The sequence below is a fragment of the Scaptodrosophila lebanonensis genome, unplaced genomic scaffold, assembly GCF_003285725.1.
Source record: "Scaptodrosophila lebanonensis strain 11010-0011.00,11010-0021.00 unplaced genomic scaffold, SlebRS2 tig00001415-arrow-pilon, whole genome shotgun sequence".
Classification (NCBI taxonomy): domain Eukaryota; kingdom Metazoa; phylum Arthropoda; class Insecta; order Diptera; family Drosophilidae; genus Scaptodrosophila; species Scaptodrosophila lebanonensis.
The window spans coordinates 1648663-1669321 of NW_022060742.1; the positions used below are offsets into that span (position 1 = coordinate 1648663).

The following is a 20659-nucleotide window of genomic DNA, read 5'->3' on the forward strand; positions in this document are numbered from 1 at the left end:
AAAAATCAAAAGCGATTAAAATACCTAGAAAAATTATTGCAATTATTGTGCTTAAGTAGCTTGGTTTATTTTCGTTTCGGAGAAACGAGTAAAATAAAGCATAAAATTCTTTCTTTCATTTGTCGCCTGCAGACAATAGACGACGACGTCAGTTCACAGCGCGGTCGCAGTCGGCGTCGCAGCAAGAAAAGAGTAGTTGAAGAAAACTAAACGGAATTTTTGGTTCGTTTGTGAAAACGCAAAAGCGAGTTGTGGAGAGTTGCATTTAATAAAGGTAATTAATCGAAAGTAGATGAAGTTGCATGCGAAAACATTTTGCGTTAATTAGTGCATGTGTGTGCGAGTGTTGAAAAGTTGTTTTCCCTGAAACGGTGATTCGTTAAATACCCATATTCGATGACGAAATGATGAAGCCCGAGTTTAGTGTGTGTGCGAGTTTATTTTCGTTTTTCTGCGTCTAAACGTAATTTTTTCGCATTGATAAGCAGGTGTGAGTGTTAAGTGTATGTTTGTGTGTGCATGCCTGTGCTTGATAAGCAGCGCCTGCCGTCGTACACTCTTTCCCAACAACACGACGACGACTACCAGATCGTCAAAGGTCGCATATGTTGGCATTTAATGTGCTGCTGTTCGTTTATTTATTTACGTGTGGGTGCTTCACACAAACAGAAACAGACATGTGTTTGTTTTTACTGGACTTGCCCAAAAATCAATTAAAATTGCTGAAGCCTTGCAAGGCTCGTGCCTGCCGCCAAAGCACAACAACAAAGTCAGTAAATGCAAATATGTAATTAGTACTGCCATATTGTCTGGTCTCCCTTTCGTTGCCATTTCCATTACCATATACAATACTCAATACTGGCATTTTCTTGTCACTTCGCTTCCGCCACTCCATTTGTGCCAAATGTGTAGACTTTTGCTTGCCTTGGAGACTTCTTCTTCGCACACGACGATGCCAATTTCTGTGTATCTTCAGCGCAGCAACTTGTTGTTGCTTTTCCGCATTCGCTTTGTGTTCGCTATTTTGATAGCTGCTGCTGGCTGTGGCTCGTCTACTTCGCCACATTATTACTTTGTTTATACAGACGCGGATTGAATTTTAGGTTGTTCCATCACTTGTAGGTTTCAGTGTCAAACAATTGTACACGCACTCAAAAAAAAAAAGTTGTGCTTGCCTTTGTTAACGGTTTTTACGGTCTTCCAACTGCTTTGTGAGTTCGCAGCGTCAAAGGTAAAAAAAAATTACTGAGTCATTAGCGTTATTTTGGCTCGAACAGCAACGGGTTTTGTATTTTTCCAAATTTGTGTAAAACATTGCATCGTTATATGATCATACATACATATGTACATACATACATATATGTATTTAAATTGCAATTCTCGCCTCACATATGTATATGTATCACGTCTTTTCTCTTTAGCCAGAAAATGAAGTTGAATATTGCTTACCCAGCCAGTGGCTGCCAGAAGCTCTTTGAGGTGACCGACGAACACAAGTTGCGCATTTTCTATGATAAGCGCATGGGTGCTTTGGTTGAAGTCGACAACCTGGGCGATGAATGGAAGGGTTATGTGCTCCGCATTACGGGCGGAAACGACAAGCAAGGCTTCCCGATGAAGCAGGGCGTGTTGACCAACACACGCGTGCGTTTGCTGCTGCAGAAGGATCACTCCTGCTATCGTCCCCGCCGCGATGGCGAACGCAAACGCAAGTCTGTGCGTGGCTGCATTGTGGACGCCAATATGTCGGTGCTCTCGCTGGTCATTGTCAAGAAGGGTGAGGAGGATATTCCCGGCTTAACTGATACCACTAAGCCACGTCGTTTGGGACCGAAACGCGCTAGCAAGATACGCAAGCTGTATAATCTGAGCAAGGAGGACAATGTCTGCGCCTTTGTGGTTCGTCGTCCGTTGCCGGCCACCGACAAGAAGAAGGCCACCACCAAGGCTCCGAAAATACAGCGTCTAATTACTCCAATTGTTTTGCAACGCAAGCGCAAGTTGGCGGCCATTAAGAAGAAGCGTCGCCTCGATTCCAAGACGGCTGCAGCTGAATATGCTAAGCTTTTGGCCATGCGCAAAAAGGAGTCAAAGGCTAAGCGAGAGTCCGACAAGCGTCGTCGCTCGATCTCGTTGCGCAACTCCAAGTCCTCTGTCGGCTCATCGACTTCCGCCTAAGTTGCGGCGCTTCTATCTAACAAACGTACAGTTCCTTAAAACATACACAAATGAATTTCAAAATGTAGACTTAGTCTCCCACCCACCGAAAACGAAAATAAAAATAGTTGTAGTTCGTTCGTTAGTTGAATTCGTCCATTGTGCAAATTGTCGGCCATATTGGCATGAATGCTTTGTAGACATCCATGATTTTGCAGTGGAGCGCTGTTTGGGAGGGGAAGTCATTTTCCTGCTTTGTAGATTTCCTGTCGATGGTTTGCTCCTTAACTAATCTCTACAATTTCTTTACCGTGATCACAAGTTGGCAGACCCGTAATTGAACCCCATTGAACACTAATTTTGTAGACATTCATTTGCTCTTTAAAACTGTTGCATCGCATTCTAATTATATTTTCCATTTGCAGTTTTATTTTTACATTCTGCTCACTTTCGATTCATCCGATTTCAGTTGAATGAACTCCCAGGCATTGCTGTCGAAGACCGCATCGCATATAATTAGCAATTTGCTTTGCCATTGGATTAACGACTGAGTTGCCTTCCATTCCCACCAACATTATTGATTCGCGCGCCAAGAAATCGATAGAACTTTACAGTTGACCCTGAGACGCCTAGGTGTGCTAACACCGTAGCCAACGTGCCCGCGGCACCTTTCGACCTTATAGTATGTTTGTTTGTATGTATATGAATATTTGGTGACTCGGAAGCCCACCCACTCCCAATAGTTTCTGTTTCGCTTTGCGTGTCTCTTGTGTGCGTGTCCATATACGATGATCTAATAATGCCCATTTATGTTTTAAATTTCGTTGACCCATTTGTTTGCAGTTTCTAGTTGAGTTGCACAAGCAGATTTGTTGTCTTCCACTAGCTTTTCGAGGCAGCTTTACGTCATTATGTTTATCCCAGAAAATAAATTCAAATGCATTCTATCATGGGTTTGGAATGAACACAATTTATTTGTGTACAGAGTTCTTTTTAGTTTTAATTGAAATAACAGTAAGACCATTTTTGCGATTCGATAAATTCGTTTGCATATTTGACCATACCGTAAACGAAACTTCAGACTGCTTTACTACAGAAATGGAAATCGCAGAATGTTTTGCTTTTTCCATCAATAATTTCATTGCATTATACCCTGTACCCAAAGGGCAAAAGGGTATACTAGTTTTGTGCGAATGTATGTAACAGGCAGAAGGAGGCGTGGCAAACCCCACAAAGTATACATATACATATATACTTGATCAGCGTGACAAGACGAGTCGATATAGCCATGTCCGTCCGTCTGTCTGTCTGTATGAACGCAAGGACTTCAGAAAGTATAAGAGCAAGAATAACCAAACTTGGTATCCATGTACAGAAGTATATTAGGTTTGCGGGAGCTGAAAAATGTGGAAATAGCCCCAGTTGGTTACTATGTGTCCGTGTGCCAAGTTTCATTATGATAGACCGATTTAACAAGAAGTTATAGCCATAAATATATTTGCTGCTGCAGCGCTGCTCAAGCGCTGCCCGCGGCTGTTGTTGATGTTGCTGTTTGGTTGACGAAAATGCTTACACAGACACGAATAGATGCGCATAGGCATACATACACTCACACAGGCGCAATTGCTATGTAAATGTGCAATTATAAACCCTTAACGTGAGTTCGAATACCGAGAGAGGTAAAATCGATCAAATTTTTTTTTTTTATTTTCTTAATTTTTTTTTATTTTCTATAATTATTGTAAACATATGTACAGAGTATTTCAAAGTCGGGATACCCGACTTTAGCTTTTTTACTTGTTTGTGGTAAAAATTTGCTGAAGGAAAGTAAGGGGGCAGAAGTCGCCTCGCCACCTACGTAACCTTTTTCATTTTTGCTCTGATTTTTAAGTCATTTCTTTGTTTTATTTGTTTTCTCAACTTAATGGGTATTGTTAAAGGGGTAAGGTGAGTGCAACCGAAGTAAATTTATTATATAATACATATAATTGCTGATTAAGCAAACACTTTGTTGACCATTGTTTGAATTGTTTAGTAATGCAACTCCACACCTATTTTCTTAATCGCCTTCAGCATGAGCACAACGGCTGCCAGTCTCATAGAGGCGGCTTTAAACGCAAGCAGCGGCGGTGCTGCTGGCAACGCAAGCACTGCAACCACACTGAAATCCAGCAGCAATTACGTAGTCCAAATGAAGGAGGAGGTGAGTGCGCCGTTGGATCAGCTCAGTCATATGGGCGATGGCATATTTTTGCAAACAAAAACCGCCCAAGTGCTGGCGGGGGTTTGTGTTTGGGCCGCACTTTTCGTCACATGCCAACAGGTGAGAAAGAATCATAAAAAATAAAAATAAACAACAAATAACACGCTTCACTTATTGCAGATCTATCAGCATCTGCGCTGGTATACGAATCCGCAGGAGCAGCGCTGGATTGTACGCATACTCTTTATTGTGCCCATTTATGCGACATATTCGTGGATAAGTCTGTTGTTCTTCAACTCGGACAATGTCTATATTTATTTCTTTACGGTGCGCGATTGCTACGAGGGTGAGTAATCAATTATTTCACAAATTCAAATGAGTCCCAAATAATTCTGAGTTCATTCTCTTCTAGCCTTCGTCATTTATAACTTTTTGTCGCTGTGCTATGAATATCTGGGCGGTGAGGGCAACATTATGTCCGAGATTCGTGGCAAGCCCATCAAGACGTCCTGCCTTTACGGAACATGCTGTCTAAAGGGCAAGACATACACCATTGGCTTTCTGCGATTCTGCAAGCAGGCAACGCTACAGTTCTGTCTCGTCAAGCCTCTTGTGGCTTTTATCATCATTTTTCTGCAGGCGTTCGGACACTATCACGACGGCGATTGGAGGTGAGTTTTAAATTGCAGAGATTTCTATTCAAACACAATATGAATTGGAAAGAAGACTGATCCATTTTGTTGCCGTACTATTGCAAAAAAATTTTTAAATTTCGTTCGCAGGATTTCAGGCTTTCTGTTAGAATCCATTTAATCTCTTGTAATCACAAACAAATGGGGTAAAATCCCAGACAAACACAGGCAAAACACCATATTAGCTCTCATTTTGATTGATTTATTTAATTACGTGAATTACAAATTTTTGTTTTGGGAATTCGACCCACAAGTGGGGTAAAAACCAAATATAATTTAACCGATCATGTTCAAATGTTGATTGATTGATTCTGGAAGAGTTTGAATAGTTTTTTTTAATTCCATAAGTAGATTTAAATCGGATCAAAGCTTATATACAAAACATAGAATGTAAACGTTCGTATGAATGTCTTCAAATTTTACTTTCATTTGAACAATCTTTCTATGTTGGTCCCCTAAGAGAAAACCGGATGTGAGGAAGGAAATGTAATCTCTAATTTGCTTTATTATCTTTAATATTAATATTTTGATTATCATTTAAATCACAGTTCTAATGTTTCCTTTTTTTGTCTTTTACAGCGCCGATGGTGGCTATATCTACATCACAATTATCTACAACATTTCCGTTTCGCTTGCCTTGTACGGCCTCTATCTCTTCTACTTTGCTACCCGAGATTTGCTGACGCCCTTCGATCCCGTCTTGAAGTTCTGCACCATCAAGTCCGTCATATTCTTGTCCTTCTGGCAGGGCGTGGGTCTGGCCATACTGGAAAAGGCGAAGGTCATCTCGCCCATTGTCGACAGTGCGGGCACTGTCACATCGGCCGCTGGTACCGTCTCTGCGGGCTACCAGAACTTCTTCATATGCATTGAAATGCTGTTCGCAGCCATAGCGCTGCGATATGCGTTCCCATATCAGGTGAGTGTCGTGATTTGACAGTTATTTGACAACAATTAGGTGCGTGATAAGATAAGCTTTCGCCCGAAGAATGCGGCAACGTGTCGAAATCGCTTTTCAAATCACACCTGACATGCTTATTGGTTGACTCATACATTCTAAAGTATTATTTTCCCTGCTTCCCCCACAGGTCTATGCTCGCAGCTGTATTGGCGACGGCCATGGACGTTCGGTGACCATGCAGTCCATTTCCAGCAGTCTAAAAGTAATTAAAATATGCGTACAATATTTTCAAAATTCAGACACTTTTGCTACGAAGAATGATTTTAGTGAAATGGGACAGTTGTGGCATCTTAGAGCAGCAGAAAACATCTCCCATCTCAATACAAATCGATCTGAACATGACCGTTCGTTCAGATTTCAGAAACGGCTCCTAATCCCTAGGCATTGTTATTATTATTTTTTTTTTTTTTTTGTAACAAATTTTAAACTGAATCATGTCTAACTTGACTTCAATAAGGGCTTCAAATTAATATTTAAGTTTATTCCCTCTTGGGTGTGTTCTTAAACTTTCACAACATATCTCTTACTGAATTAATGGAATTTTAACTTAGTTGTGGAACCCATTTTTTATACAGTTTCTTCATTTTTTGTTATCTTTGAAAAATGAGAAAATTGTGTATACTATACAAAAGCTAAGATTTTTGTTTCAAATTGGTATCTTAAATGAATTTAGAAGCAAAGATGGAGGAAAATTATTATCCAGCAATTATTTTCCCCTTCTCCTTAATTTTTTTTTCAATAAGTATTCAGAATAATATGGTAGGAACTGCCAGATCGAACCACCTGTTACCTGTTTCGCTACTGCTACTGTATCCGAATTCAATAAATTTTTATTTTCCTTAAAGCGAAGGAAAATTTGTTCCTTTGATGATTTGATCGAAATCGGAAATGGAAGCCTGAATTTTCTTTCCTTATATTTCAATTCGTTAATGTTTCTGTTCAATTTTTTGCAGGAAACCATGAATCCCAAGGATATTATGACTGATGCTATACACAATTTCCATCCGCAATACCAGCAATACACGCAGTACAGTTCGGGTAAGCCTTTTACAAAGCTTCTCTTCTTTTTCTTCTTACTTTGTGCTCGCAGTGTTTATTTGTTTGAATGTTTATTGCACGTTCTCGAAAGTATTCGCTCGCTAAAGTATTATATATTTTCGTATAAACTAGATAAAATATCATTGAAATCTATAATTTTGTAACTCTCTCATTTCATACCATTTGTTTATCATTGTTTTATTTTTTTCTTTTTCCGTTTTCTTTCTTTTTGCAGAAGTAACCTCAACTCAACGTTATGAAAAGCTCTAAACAAGCAAAGTACAGACAGCACCAAGCAAGCTGCTACTAAACACTAATTTTAAATTCCAAAAAAACAAAACACGTAGAACCAAGAACGTAAAATCGAAATGCATAAGTGTACTTAGTAGTGGGGCTATCGATTGCCCGAATACCGCGGTTGCCTTTCAATGTTGTACGTTAGACGCGATACACTAAAAAAGAAAAGAACTACAGCTATACAGCTAAATACGTATTGTAGATGCAAAGTAGGAAGAGGCTTTCATTTCAATTATCAACCAACTACTGTTTGCCGTTGATTGGAAACTTCTCCGTACTTTGCAACTTCATTTAGGGCTCTGCCAAGGTAGCACTCAAAACTCTTCAAATTGTACTTAGATCTTGGCAGGAGTATGAGCTTAGCAGGAACTCACTCGAGCAAGAAACATTCAGAAATTTTCCATACGTACTACACTTCTATATATATATATACATATACTTGAATTTAATTTCTAGTTCTGTTCCGCTCTTTTGTGTGTACAATTTTTACGTTTAAGCATTTTTTCAAATTATTTACAAGTTAGAACCTATGCATAAAAATTTGCAATTATGTACTTATATATATATAAATATATAAATAATATTGTACAATATTTTGTATGTTCAAACAAAGATTTTATTATATACCTATATGTGTAACATCCGTTTCTGTATAAAAAAAGATGAGAATTGCAATTCCGATTAACTAATAATGCTAGCCTAGATCGAAACGCACGCTTATCTCTAGGGAAATAACACTAAACTGTCAATCCCTAGCGTCTTTATTTGTTTCAAACGGACGCTTTTCTATTGCATTTAAGACCAAACCTTTACAATTTTAACGCTTAGCTCAATGAAAATGCAGAAAAAGCAGTTAAACAAAAAAAAAATATATATATAATTTTTATTCACTTCCTTGAAACATCCCCTCCCCACTTTTTGTGATAGACGACTTGAAAACTAAATGCGTGTGTTTTTTTTCAACTTCTGTAAATGTTAAAAACCAATTGTAAAAAATATCAAATATCTATGATGTATTAAATAAAATGATAAATGTTAAGCTTCAAGACAAAAAAGAAAACCAACAACAAAAATATCTGCTTTGCCTTTTTGCATGTTTGTGTTTGCGGCATGACTTTTTCCTCTTCTCGTACTCGTTCTTGTTCTCGATCTCGATTTTTGTACATATATACATATATTTCTACCTATAAAGCAAGTCCCACACTTACAAGAAATACTAATCGCACAGGTGGAAAGAACTCGCGCGGCATACGCGTCTCCAGCTACGATCCAGACGATCCGAGCGCTGGCCAGGTGGGCGCAGGCGCAACAGGAGCTCCGGGAAATACGGCCAGCAGCGGGGGCTACAATGCGGTGGCAACCGGAAATAATAGCGGCTGTGTGGCATCCAAGACGCTCGGAAATCAACGCAAATTCATGCCGGGAGGGCAGCGTGTGGCGACCATCAGTCAGAACTACAACGAGAAGACGATGCTGCTGAGCAGTGATGATGAGTACCAGTAGAGTGGGTTGAGTGGGGGCTACCACCCGGATTTATTGTTTCTTCGTTAACTCTTTTTCGTATCATTTAAAAATTGATTCTGATTTGCTTTTGTGTACAATAATCTTAAGTAGCAAGAGAATTAGAGAATTAAAGATATATTTGCTATATTTATTATGTGACGACTTTATATACACATATACTATATAACATTGTAATTAATGTATGACTACAAGTACATATATTTTGTAATTTTACACCGTATGTGAGAATTGTTTAGCGGTAGCTATTTGTTTCGAAACACAAAACTTTGCACCACCACCACCTCCTGTATAAAAAATAATAAGCACTGTATCCGTTTCCGAATTCGACTGCATTTCCCATTTGTTCAAACAAAAGCTATGGCCACACATGCAAATAATTTGCGTGCCAACTTAAAATTCGGCTTCGTGAATATTTGAGCTTATCGTCAAATCGATTTTACATTTGTGATCGGAAACGGAAATAGTCTTAAATGTTTTATTTTTATGGATTATGTGTAAAAATCAAATGCAAACTTTCATGCGTCTCAACAAACCGTCATTGAGCAAACTGACAGGCTGCTTCTTAACAATAAACAACTAAGATTATGAAAAAGAAAAAGCGGGAAAAACTGAAAAAGAAACAATTATATTGCATAAATGCACCAAAAACAAGCCGAATTATATTTATAGTGGCAAGGAGCTGATTTTAAAACGATAAACAAAACACTTTTAAGATTTGCCAAGAACCTAAATATATGTATATATGCATATATATATTTTTGCTTTGCAATAAGAAAATAGTTAAATCAACTAAAATATAGCAACTATTACTAATGTAATAAGAAATACGACGGACAAAAGCAAATTTAGGTGAATGTCAAAACCAAACCATACTTATAAAGAATACGTGTAATTGTGAAAAACAAAATGCCGCACGCAGTGAAAAAATTGTAAAAACAACACAACATTTTATCTGTACAAAGTATGATATACATATATATATATATAAACAATTTTTTCCAACATTTGAAAACAGTAACACTCTTAGTCCAGCAACAAAGTCATTTTGATAATGAAATAAAATGCTTTTCAATCTAAAAGGAAACAAAAACACTGATATTGCATTATACATAGGTACATATATGTCGGAGAAGGGTTGGATAATTCGCGCGGCGTGACGCGCTGTTCGGCCATTTTCTTTACTTGAGCACAGCAATTCGCACTGGTAGTGTTGCCTTTGACTTCTTGAAGCAGACTGACTTGCATCACTGCTCTCTCGAGGCTCGTTGTCTTACTCGTTCTACTCTTCCTTTTTGTTCTTTGACATTTCCTTTTCTCAACTGCCTAGACAACAACAATGCGCTTTGCTCGGCTAAGGCAATATTTGCTCTTAAACCCTGCTCTTATTATAGCCTGCAAGCCGATCACATGACACATTCTCTTTGTATTTGTTTTACACACAACATCATTTAATGATTTACATTTCTTTATTTAGTGTTATTCTTCTACACGGCCTTCCTGGCTCTTACACGTCCTCGTGTAGTATCTTATCATAATGAAATTAGCAAAACAAAACTTATTCAAATAAAACTTATTCGAACAAAACTTATTCAAACGTCGGCTTCATGCCTTGCTCAATATTTTTTTTTTTTTTTTATTATACTATATATAGTCAATCAATTCAAGTATTGCGCTTCAATTTACCATAAGTTTATCGTTACTTCGTTTATTTAACACTTCTTTGCAAGATGTGTCTTCAAATGACGGTTTTGCAGGCATTCACACACATTTGCGGCTGTGCCAACCAGTAGCTCGTACTCTTCTGCGAAAACCCGAACATCTGGATATCTCTCTATCATACCACAACTCATGGACTCCACTTGCCCTTGCAACATGATCACTTTAAGTCACATGTTCTCTACCACGACAACCGCGCCGCACGCCATGATAGACACCCTCCGTCTACACTTGTGCCATCGGTATAACTTAGTGGTACGGGCGTGGTCCTTGTGTATGACAATACTACATCGTCACTGGTGGGAGCTTGGGCTTTGGCCAATGCCTTCTTCTGCATTACCACCCTCCACATCTTCCAACTCTGCAGTAACTTGACTATCTGGTAACGGTCGCAAATACTCATGGGCATACTTGTATGTCCTCTTACTTATCAAGGACTTTAATTTATATCGGTCACCATCAAGCACTTCAATCACGACAAACGGTCCCTTAAATTTGGGGTCAAGCTTTGTTTGGTGCCGCTCTTCACTTTTGAGCAAAACATGATCTCCAACCTTATGCTTAACAATCTTTGCCTTATTTTGATCAAATCTAGCTTTATCATAGTTAGCATTTTTTAACATATTTTCTTTGGCCTGCTTTCTTAAACAATCAACATCAACTTTTTCTTCATTTATCATTGGCACTAAGCCTAGTGGTCTAGCCTCTTTGCCTATCAATAATTCCAATGGACTAACTTTTGTTACTCGATTTGTCGTGCAATTTATGGCCAACTGTACTTCATCTAATGCTTCTTGCCAGGAACGCTCGCTCGTTTCAACTGCTGTCAGCATATTTTTCATAGTGCCCATTACGCGCTCTACCTGTCCATTCGCACGACTCGCTCCCGTAGCTATCAAATGTAAGTTAACGTTTTGTGATGAACAAAATTCTCGAAAAGCGGCGCTGGCAAAGCTCCTACCCTGATCAGCAATAATACGCGTAGGCACGCCAAAAATGGATATTGCTGATTTGACCGCTTTTATACAACTTTCCGTGTCCAAATTTAATGTGTGATAAAAGTAAACAAATTTAGTAAATGCGTCTACTTGTACTATGACATACTCCTTCAAATCGTTTTTGCCACTTAGTTTGCCACTTATATCAATGTGTATTGTATGCCACGGTATTTCCACCTTGGGTATCGGATGCATTTCTGCCTGAATCTTGCCCGAGGATGACTTTGATACCTTGCACGTTATACAGTTTTCTACAAACCTACGCACATATTTTGACATATTCTCGAACCAATAGTAGGTGTATACCTTATCTAATGTTTTCTCCCAACCTAAATGCATTATGGCTTCGTGTACGTGATTTATTACGGACCACCTATATGCTCTTGGTACCACTGGCAAGCAGCGCGTTCTACCATTTCTTTGAATCTTTCTATGCAGTATACCAGATCTCATTTCATACGTTCTTGCCATGTCCTCATTAAGCTCATTATTGTGCAATTTAGAAATTAAAACAGACAAATCTGGATCTCGCTGTTGTTCAGCAATCAGCCAATTGTCAGTCAGCTCAGCCAAGTCTACACGTTTCTCAGTAATATTTTTGACGGTCTTTGCTTCAGCAGGGATAGGATTTCTTGAAAGAAAATCTGCATGCAACATGCGATTCCCTTTCCTGTATTCGACTGTGAAGTCGAATGATTGTAAATATGCCCACCATCTATGCACCCGTGGAGTTAAATCAATTTTGGAACGACTAGCCTTTAATGAGTTACAATCCGTATACACTATAAATTTCTTTCCATGAAGATAATGACGGAAATGTTTAACTGCATTAAATACGGCTAGCGTCTCCAACTCGTACGAGTGATACTTGGATTCCGTACTGGTTGTGCACTTGCTATAATACTCGACTACCCTTGTTTTGCCTTCTAATTTTTGCATAAGTATTGCTCCATAGCCTTCTGAGCTCGCATCAGTGTGCAGCTCTATGGGATACTGTGGATCAAAAATGATCAAAACCGGCTCGTTAGTTAATATGGTAATAATCTTTTGACGTATACACTCGTGTTCTGGCTTCCAATGGAAGCTACCATTCTTGGAGGTGAGGTGATATAGTGGCTTCATTTGCTCTGAAAATTGTGGCACAAATTGTCGAAAGTATGATGCCAAACCTATAAATTGCCTCAGCTGTGTAACTGATTGCGGTTGTGATAACGCTGCCAAGGCATGTATCTTCCGAGAATTAGGTTTAATTTCACCATCTTCGACTTGATAACCCAAATATTCAACATTAGGTTTGAGGAATGTGCATTTCTTTACATTGAAAGAAAATCCGGCGTTGGTCAGAAGTTCCAATACCACCTTTAATCTATGAAATGCCTCTTCTTTAGTGCCTGCTACAATCAAAACATCATCGATGTAAACAATGGCATACGAGTATGCCAGCTCACCCAAGGCACGTGTTATTGCTCGCTGAAATACCGATGAGGCGTTCTTTAACCCGAAGGGCATGGATAAGAATTCGTATTGACCCTCAGCTGTTACAAATGCCGTACGTTCAATTGAGTCAGCATGTATGGGAACCTGGTAAAATCCGCTAGCCATGTCTAAACTTGAAAAATATTTTCCTTCTCGCAGTCTGTTGATTTGATCCGATATCAACGGCAGTGGATATTTGTCTGCTATAGTATTGGCATTTAACTCTCGATAATCAATGCATAGGCGGTCACTGCCATCTTTCTTTTTAACTAGCAGCATCGGACTGGCAAACGGAGAACAGCTCGGACGTATTACATTAGCTTTTAACAGCTCTTTTATTTGTTTCCTCACTATTTCTCTCTCATCTGCGCTAAGTCTATATGGACGCCTCTGCACGATTTTGTTTGGATCTATCAAACGAATTTCTAGTTCACCTGTTGTTACACGACTCTTTGGTATGCCACTTATAAATCTTTCAGCATAATGTTGCCATATTTCTATCAATTTATTTCTGTCTTCATCACTTAATTCTTCATCATTATTTAAATGTTCTAGATAGCACCTATTTGTTGTATCTGAAACAATGTTGACAGCCTTTGTTTTATAAATACTGAACTTTTCAGCGTCCATGGCAACGCCGAAGCCAAGGCTCAAAATTTCACGACCAACCATTACATTGTGCTTTAAAAACTTATCCAATACTACATGAAATAATATTTCCAGAGTATGCTCACATATTTGAACAGTCGTATGAATTTGTAAATTACTATACACGGAATTTTCACCAATGCCTTTCAGCATAACTGTACTGAAAATTCTCTTTCCAGCAAATTTATTTGCCATTTTCTCTTTTATCAAAGAGCACTCGGCGCCCGAGTCAAAGAAGAATGGAATGAGCTCACCAAATTGCAACAATAGTCCCGTTGGTTCCATTACTGTGCAGACATCTACTCGCTTCTCTTGTATGTTGCTTTTGCTCGCTGCTTCTAGTCCCCGTGTGCACATCGTTGAAATGTGGCCAGTCTTGCCACATTTAAAACACGTCACTGCGCCTCGCTCTCTCGCTGTTGCTGAATTGCTTTGCATCTGGTTTGTTCTCGGTGCATTTCTCTCGTCCATTTTCCTCTTGCGGCATTCTGCCATTTTGTGACCAGGTTTTTCACAATAATGGCATTTCATAATAGAAGACGACTTGTACCTTTTCTTCTCGGGGCCAGATGTGTGTTCCGAAGTGATTTGCACGTTGCGTTTACCAAAAGCGTATGCTTTCAACTGCTGCTGGAGCTCGCTTCGTGTTTTGATGTTCGTTGTAAACGCCATACGCTGCAGCCTCGTATCAATTTGCGAGGTATGTGCCAGCACGAACGAGACTGCTATTTCTTCTGCGCTCATTTGCTTCCATTTCGTCATTAGTGACGTCACCAATCTGCTTGCATACACCGATAGACACTCGTTTGCGTTCGGTCGGCCGTTAAGAATGTTTAAGAAAATGGCGGCTGGCGTCTCTATACCCTCGTATCGCTGCAGAAACAATTCCTTAAATTCAAGCCAGGTTATTCCAGCATAGCAAATCTGGGACAACCACTGCGATGCGCCTCCATTTAGGGAGCTGCTAAGTGCGATGACCAATGCACTACCTTCTAAGGGATTTTCGGACATTATCATGTCTGCTGTTTTACACCATGCAGATGCGTCCGCGCTCGTGTCGTCAGGGTCGAACTTTGGCAACACAATTATTTTTTTTTTATGAGACTCTGCATATGGCACTTGCATAACTTTTATCAATTCCATAAAATTACGATTCTGTGACTCAAACAGAGTTCGCCAATCATTGTCAGAATGTCTTTGGGGCGAGGCCGATCCCACTTCTGATGTCGGAGAAGGGTTGGATAATTCGCGCGGCGTGACGCGCTGTTCGGCCATTTTCTTTACTTGAGCACAGCAATTCGCACTGGTAGTGTTGCCTTTGACTTCTTGAAGCAGACTGACTTGCATCACTGCTCTCTCGAGGCTCGTTGTCTTACTCGTTCTACTCTTCCTTTTTGTTCTTTGACATTTCCTTTTCTCAACTGCCTAGACAACAACAATGCGCTTTGCTCGGCTAAGGCAATATTTGCTCTTAAACCCTGCTCTTATTATAGCCTGCAAGCCGATCACATGACACATTCTCTTTGTATTTGTTTTACACACAACATCATTTAATGATTTACATTTCTTTATTTAGTGTTATTCTTCTACATATATATGTATATGTATTGAAATGAAGAGAAACAAAAATCGGAGGAAACAATAAAGTTGTGTGCAACAGGCAAAGTCAAATTATTTAGAGATCGCCTCACGGCGACACTCGGGGGAGTTTTTATGCAAATGTTTTGTTATACTATAAATATTAAATCGCGAACTAAAATAAATGTCATCAAGTAATTACATTTAAAATGAGCATAAATAAATAACAATATGTACAAAAACCAAGAACTATGTGCTACTTTTCATTATTTTGTTGGCCAACAGTTTAATAGCTTGTAGACACTCTATTCTGCGCTAAGGTCAATCAATCAGGTAAAACTCATAAATACCAGACTTTCTTAAGATACCATCATAAACAAAATAGGTATCTCACGAAGACTATGTTTTGAACCGATCATTCCTATTGAAGCTATATAAATGAGGAGATGTTTGGCTTACAGTGAACTTGCTCTGCGAATGGATAAGACAAGTCTACTTACCAAAGTTATCAGTGTTCATTCGGACAAGCAGAACGATAATGAAACGAGAAGGGTGTTTACTTTTTAATCTGTCTTCATTCGGACGTGCTTGAGACTAGCTTAAAACGAGAAATTCAACTTCTATAGAAAACGGATTATGTGCTTTTCTTCAGCATATTAACGACCGATTGGATCGTCGCCTTGAGGTAGTTGAGGCTGTGGGTGTGTGAACGTGAATACCTTACTATATATAAATGTACCTATGAATACTTGTATCATGGAGCCTGTCATGCCTCCTGCAGCCATTTACAGGCTATAAAAACAAAATATGGTTTTCGAATAATGTTTGTTATTCCGATTGGTGAGTAAAATACATTTCGTAAAAACACAAATTGCTCGAGATTGTTAGAACAATTTTATTTTAAATATATATTTCCAATTCGAAAAATGTAATAAAAATTGAAAAAATAACAACAGCTTTCTTCCAACTTGATGTGTCTGCTACGACCATAACCAACTTTCGGCCAATAGTTTTGGAATTATAACATCTTTGCTCAAACTACAGCACATTACAGTTGCAGTTCTTATCAAGCTATCCAATATAATTCTTTCTGCAAGATATCAGAAATCAAATCTTTGGTAATATTGATCCCTGACTTCTTATATCCAAACAAACCCCCAGAACATTTATAGTAATTAATATTGATGTTCTTAAAATTTAGTAAAAATGTAGTTCCTAACATTAGAACACCCTCACTCTAGGGCATACGAGTATACATACATTACATAAAATATTACTAAAATTGTTTTTCTTTATTAAATATTTAATGACACCCAAGCCTGTATTTATAGGGAGCTGGAGGCCATAGAAGATATTGCTCCGTTCAATTTTAAGTAAGCATCTAATTTGAAATTTTATTTTAACTGTAGTAAACGAAAAAATAAATTATTTTAAAAGAAAATGAATGCATATCTCTTTTGATGCACGCAGCGCTTTAATACTCGTATAAATTTGTATATACAAGTACTATAGTACTGTGCTGGTGGGTGTACGTTTGAAGCATGTTAAACAGGTACAATGTGTGGGATTTGGTATATTAAACGTATAGATACATATATTTGCATGCATAATTCGAAATGTGCCTATGTATGTACATATGTATGTACGAGTATATGGGATACTTTCGCATCCACACACAGACAGGCACGAACCACATGCGGCGCCATTTTCACGCACGCCTAAACGGAAACCAAACGACAAACGCACATTTCCCAATAATTATATTTCAATGCATCAGAATTACAATGACAGTTGCCGTTGGTTTCCGTATACAGTACAACAACAACAACAACAACAATAGAAACAACCACCAGAACCACATCATCATCATCATTATCAGTATCCGGATCTACATCCCCATACACATCCCCATACACAGCCCCATACACAGCCATATCCACATCCCCAAACACAACCACCACATCATTCGCATCCTCATCATCAACAGCCGCTCCTCGTCCGGCCATTGATACAGTTATGAGCGCTGGGCAATAACAAAAGCTTCATGTTTGTTTGTAAGTGCGTCCGACATGACTCGACTCAACTCAACTCAACTCGACTCGACTCGAATGGTTTCGACCCAACAGGCAGACCGACATGCCGACAGAGCGACCGACACACCAGGTTTCCCATTCACGCCCACGCTGTGTGCGGTCGGTCATTATCTGTTTAACAGTTCCACATTAACGTTATCCGTGCTCTCGCCATGCTGTGTCCATCCACAAGTCATTGGGTGGGCCGACTGCTTGGCCCCCACGCGCACACAAACACACCCACAGACACATTCGAGAATACAAACATACATAGAGACAAGTATTGGGCCAATAAGTTTATTACTCGCTTCAACGCATTGCCCATCAATCCATTTGGCTGAGGTGCTGGTGGGTGTTAGTGAGCAAATGGATCTACCCTGTAGTAGTGGGCGGTAGCGATTCAGTGACCAATATTCGACCTTCCGAAAACTTTCATATCGATAGCCATGCCATTAGATATCAAAATCAAATAGTCGACCTGCCAGGGACGCCTTTCGATTAATCCGTAGCGGATACCGAAAGGAGCGACTATTCGCCGGGGATCATATTTTAACCAACTCTTCTATAAGATCCTCCACAAAGGTTAGGCAGGGTTTTGTGTTTTTGTTTATTATATTTTTTAATAAAATCTCTGCTCTTTCCACACCACAATATTCATACATATGTACCTATTTGATATGCGAACATTCGTCCTGTTTGTATAGAAAGTCCAACCTCCATCCCTTTCTTAACAAACTGCAATTTTATTTGAGTTTCGTCTGCTCTTTAGCATCGAGAGTCTCTTTTTTAAGATACTTGGAGCTAACCCCTAGTTATTGAAGAATTTACTGACTCTAGCGACAGCTGACCTTTTCAGTACTACAGGGTCTGTATGTACCATACATGCTTACATATGTACCCGTATTTATGTGCCGCTCAAGGATCGTTCGCAGCTGCTGTCGGCATATAATGCATATTAAATGTATCACTCCTCTTCTATTCACACACACATACACACACACACACACTATCCCACTATCCCACATATGGCCAGACATGAGGCTTCTTGGTATAATTCATAAAATGCAACTTCACTGCCTCTTTAATGATTGCCGTTACACAATACTAGTAGTATTATACATATATAAAAACATATATACACAGGCAGAAAAATCATCGGAAATATCTTCAAACCATATCGAAAGCAATTGTTTGCCAATAGTTTAAAAATAGGCTACAAATACTGCTCGATTGAAAAATATAGTCTTTTCAAAGGCTGCTGCTAACATCTTCATGATTGGAAAGTATTGGAGTTGTTGGAAGTTGGATAATAAAAAAATGAAATACTTATAAGTAATTCTTCTATCAATCCGTAAGATGTGGAAAGTCGGCCTGTTTTTCATTTCGTTCAGTGCATTTATATAGTTTTGTAGATACAAGTGTGTACGTAAATACTCGTATATACAAGTATGCTTTAATTTTGCATGTCAGCTGTGCTTTTGTTGTATTTTCTGTTGACGTGAGTTGATTTTTGTTGTTATTGTTTTCCTTATTGTTCAGTAACTGCTTGCATAGCTCCAAAAGCCTTCGGACATTATATACCCTTTGTAAAAGGAAGTACTTAAGGTTAAACAAAAGCTCATTGAGGTTTTAGAATGCATGATTTAAGCATCAAAATATTAGTATTATAGGAAATGTAATACGAGTAATGATAGGGATTGGCACGTTGGCTTTTAATTCATGAAAGCATTCAATAGGATCACTTTCTATTGCTATAGCAATTATATGAATGTGTTAACATCAAGCAAAAATTCATAATATCCTCCCTACAATAGCTAGCATCACCATACTTTGCATGCAGACTTACAAATCATATACATATATTACATACTCCAAAAATAACCCAGCTTGTTGGAGTTGGAGCTTAAAAGCTTTCATGAAAATCGTAGCCAGATTTGCTATTCATTTGTTTTATAGGTAATACCTCACTTTTTCCTGAAGTTCTCATATATTGACAAGTAGCTTAAAAGTCTCCCTAAAGTAGACTACAGTTTTATTTAGTGTCCCTCTTTGCGAAAATGAAAATATTTCGCTCTGCAGCTGAATGTGTTACCACTGTAAAACTTATTTTTATTAAAAACGCTAAATCAAATAAACCTTGCTTTCACTTACAGAAATCAAAATTAATTTTTTGTTCATGATATTAGATATGTAGCCTATTTAAGGTGGTCACTTAAATAGGTTTAGCTTTAATGTGAATATATGTATTTTAAAAATTTCATCTTTTCAATGTGTTGCCATTTGCTTAAGCACCACTAAATACTAACTTTGTGCATCTCGTGTGGGGTATTCCTTCAGTTAAAGTATTCATTGGTTGCTGGAACTAAATTCTGAATACCAATTATTGAACTCTCCCATGTATCCTTAATTTGTGTCTCAAAATCGGCGCATTAAGTGATATCCTTTCGGGTATCGTTTTAATAGGGTATTGTAAAATTATTGTGTCGAGTGGCTGACATTTATATGTAGCTGACAATTTTTCTCATAAAAAGCATAAAAAGAAGGAAAAAATTGCAACCGCATTTATTACCTTCCACTTTTTGCAGTCCATTGTTGCTGAATTTAATTAAGATAAATAATAATATTAACGTGCAATGGTCCTTTGTTGGCGCGTGAATTATTTTAACAAGAATATTGCGTATACGCCATGGTGGTGAGCGTTGCAGTTTGGCTTTTGCGGTTGCCCCAGGGTTGCTGTTCACATATTCGTTGTTGTTGTTGTTGTTGTTACACATTTATTATGATAAATTTCAAATTGATATTTGTTTAATGCATTTCAATTAAGTAACAAAAAGTGTACTTCTATATAGTACATATGTATGCATGCATATGCATATGCATGAGTGTGAGTGTGTGCGGCTTTATTTGTGTGGACATTCATTTACATGTGTTTGGCAGACAAAATGCCAGTTGAGTGGCTAACGACTTAACTACAACAACAATGACAACAACATTAACAATAGAAACAACAACGCACAACGAGACGAAGCCAAAACAATGAACGGCATGACAAGTGTAACATGTTTGAGAGTGTAAATGACGTTGTGGTTATTGTTATCGTTGCTGATATTGTTGTTGTTGTTGCTGCTGCTGCTGCTGTACTGGTTATGTTGCTGCAACAACGGCAGTGTTGCTATTATTGTTGTTGTTGCACTTGTAACATTTAAGCGTGTCATGAGCTTGTGTGTTTAACTTGTGTTCAAAATTCGTACGCACACCAACACACACGCTCCAGCAAACACTTCACTCCCAGTCGCACT

The 20659-nt window shown here is 38.5% G+C and overlaps 2 protein-coding genes across 5 annotated transcripts; both read left to right on the forward strand.

The window, feature by feature from the left end:
• Nucleotides 1-135: 135 nt before the first annotated feature.
• Nucleotides 136-9085, forward strand: LOC115632983 (transmembrane protein 184B). 3 transcript variants are annotated; one of them, XM_030530297.1, is made up of 8 exons: nucleotides 136-274; nucleotides 4231-4480; nucleotides 4541-4706; nucleotides 4773-5031; nucleotides 5632-5971; nucleotides 6141-6215; nucleotides 6967-7051; nucleotides 8577-9085. In XM_030530297.1, the coding sequence occupies exons 2-8, from the start codon at nucleotides 4232-4234 to the stop codon at nucleotides 8849-8851; spliced, it is 1449 nt and encodes a 482-aa protein (XP_030386157.1). In that variant the 5' UTR covers nucleotides 136-274; nucleotide 4231; the 3' UTR covers nucleotides 8852-9085. The 3 variants fall into 3 exon arrangements, with proteins under 3 accessions (XP_030386157.1, XP_030386156.1, XP_030386158.1); XM_030530296.1 differs by lacking the exon at nucleotides 136-274 and adding an exon at nucleotides 4086-4104; XM_030530298.1 differs by lacking the exons at nucleotides 136-274; nucleotides 8577-9085 and adding an exon at nucleotides 7287-8023.
• On the forward strand, nucleotides 137-2302 carry LOC115632984 (40S ribosomal protein S6-like). Of its 2 annotated transcripts, none has more exons than XM_030530299.1 (2): nucleotides 137-274; nucleotides 1422-2302. In XM_030530299.1, the coding sequence occupies exon 2, from the start codon at nucleotides 1429-1431 to the stop codon at nucleotides 2176-2178; it is 750 nt and encodes a 249-aa protein (XP_030386159.1). In that variant the 5' UTR covers nucleotides 137-274; nucleotides 1422-1428; the 3' UTR covers nucleotides 2179-2302. The 2 variants fall into 2 exon arrangements, with proteins under 2 accessions (XP_030386159.1, XP_030386160.1); XM_030530300.1 differs by lacking the exon at nucleotides 137-274 and adding an exon at nucleotides 1088-1231.
• Nucleotides 9086-20659: the final 11574 nt, after the last annotated feature.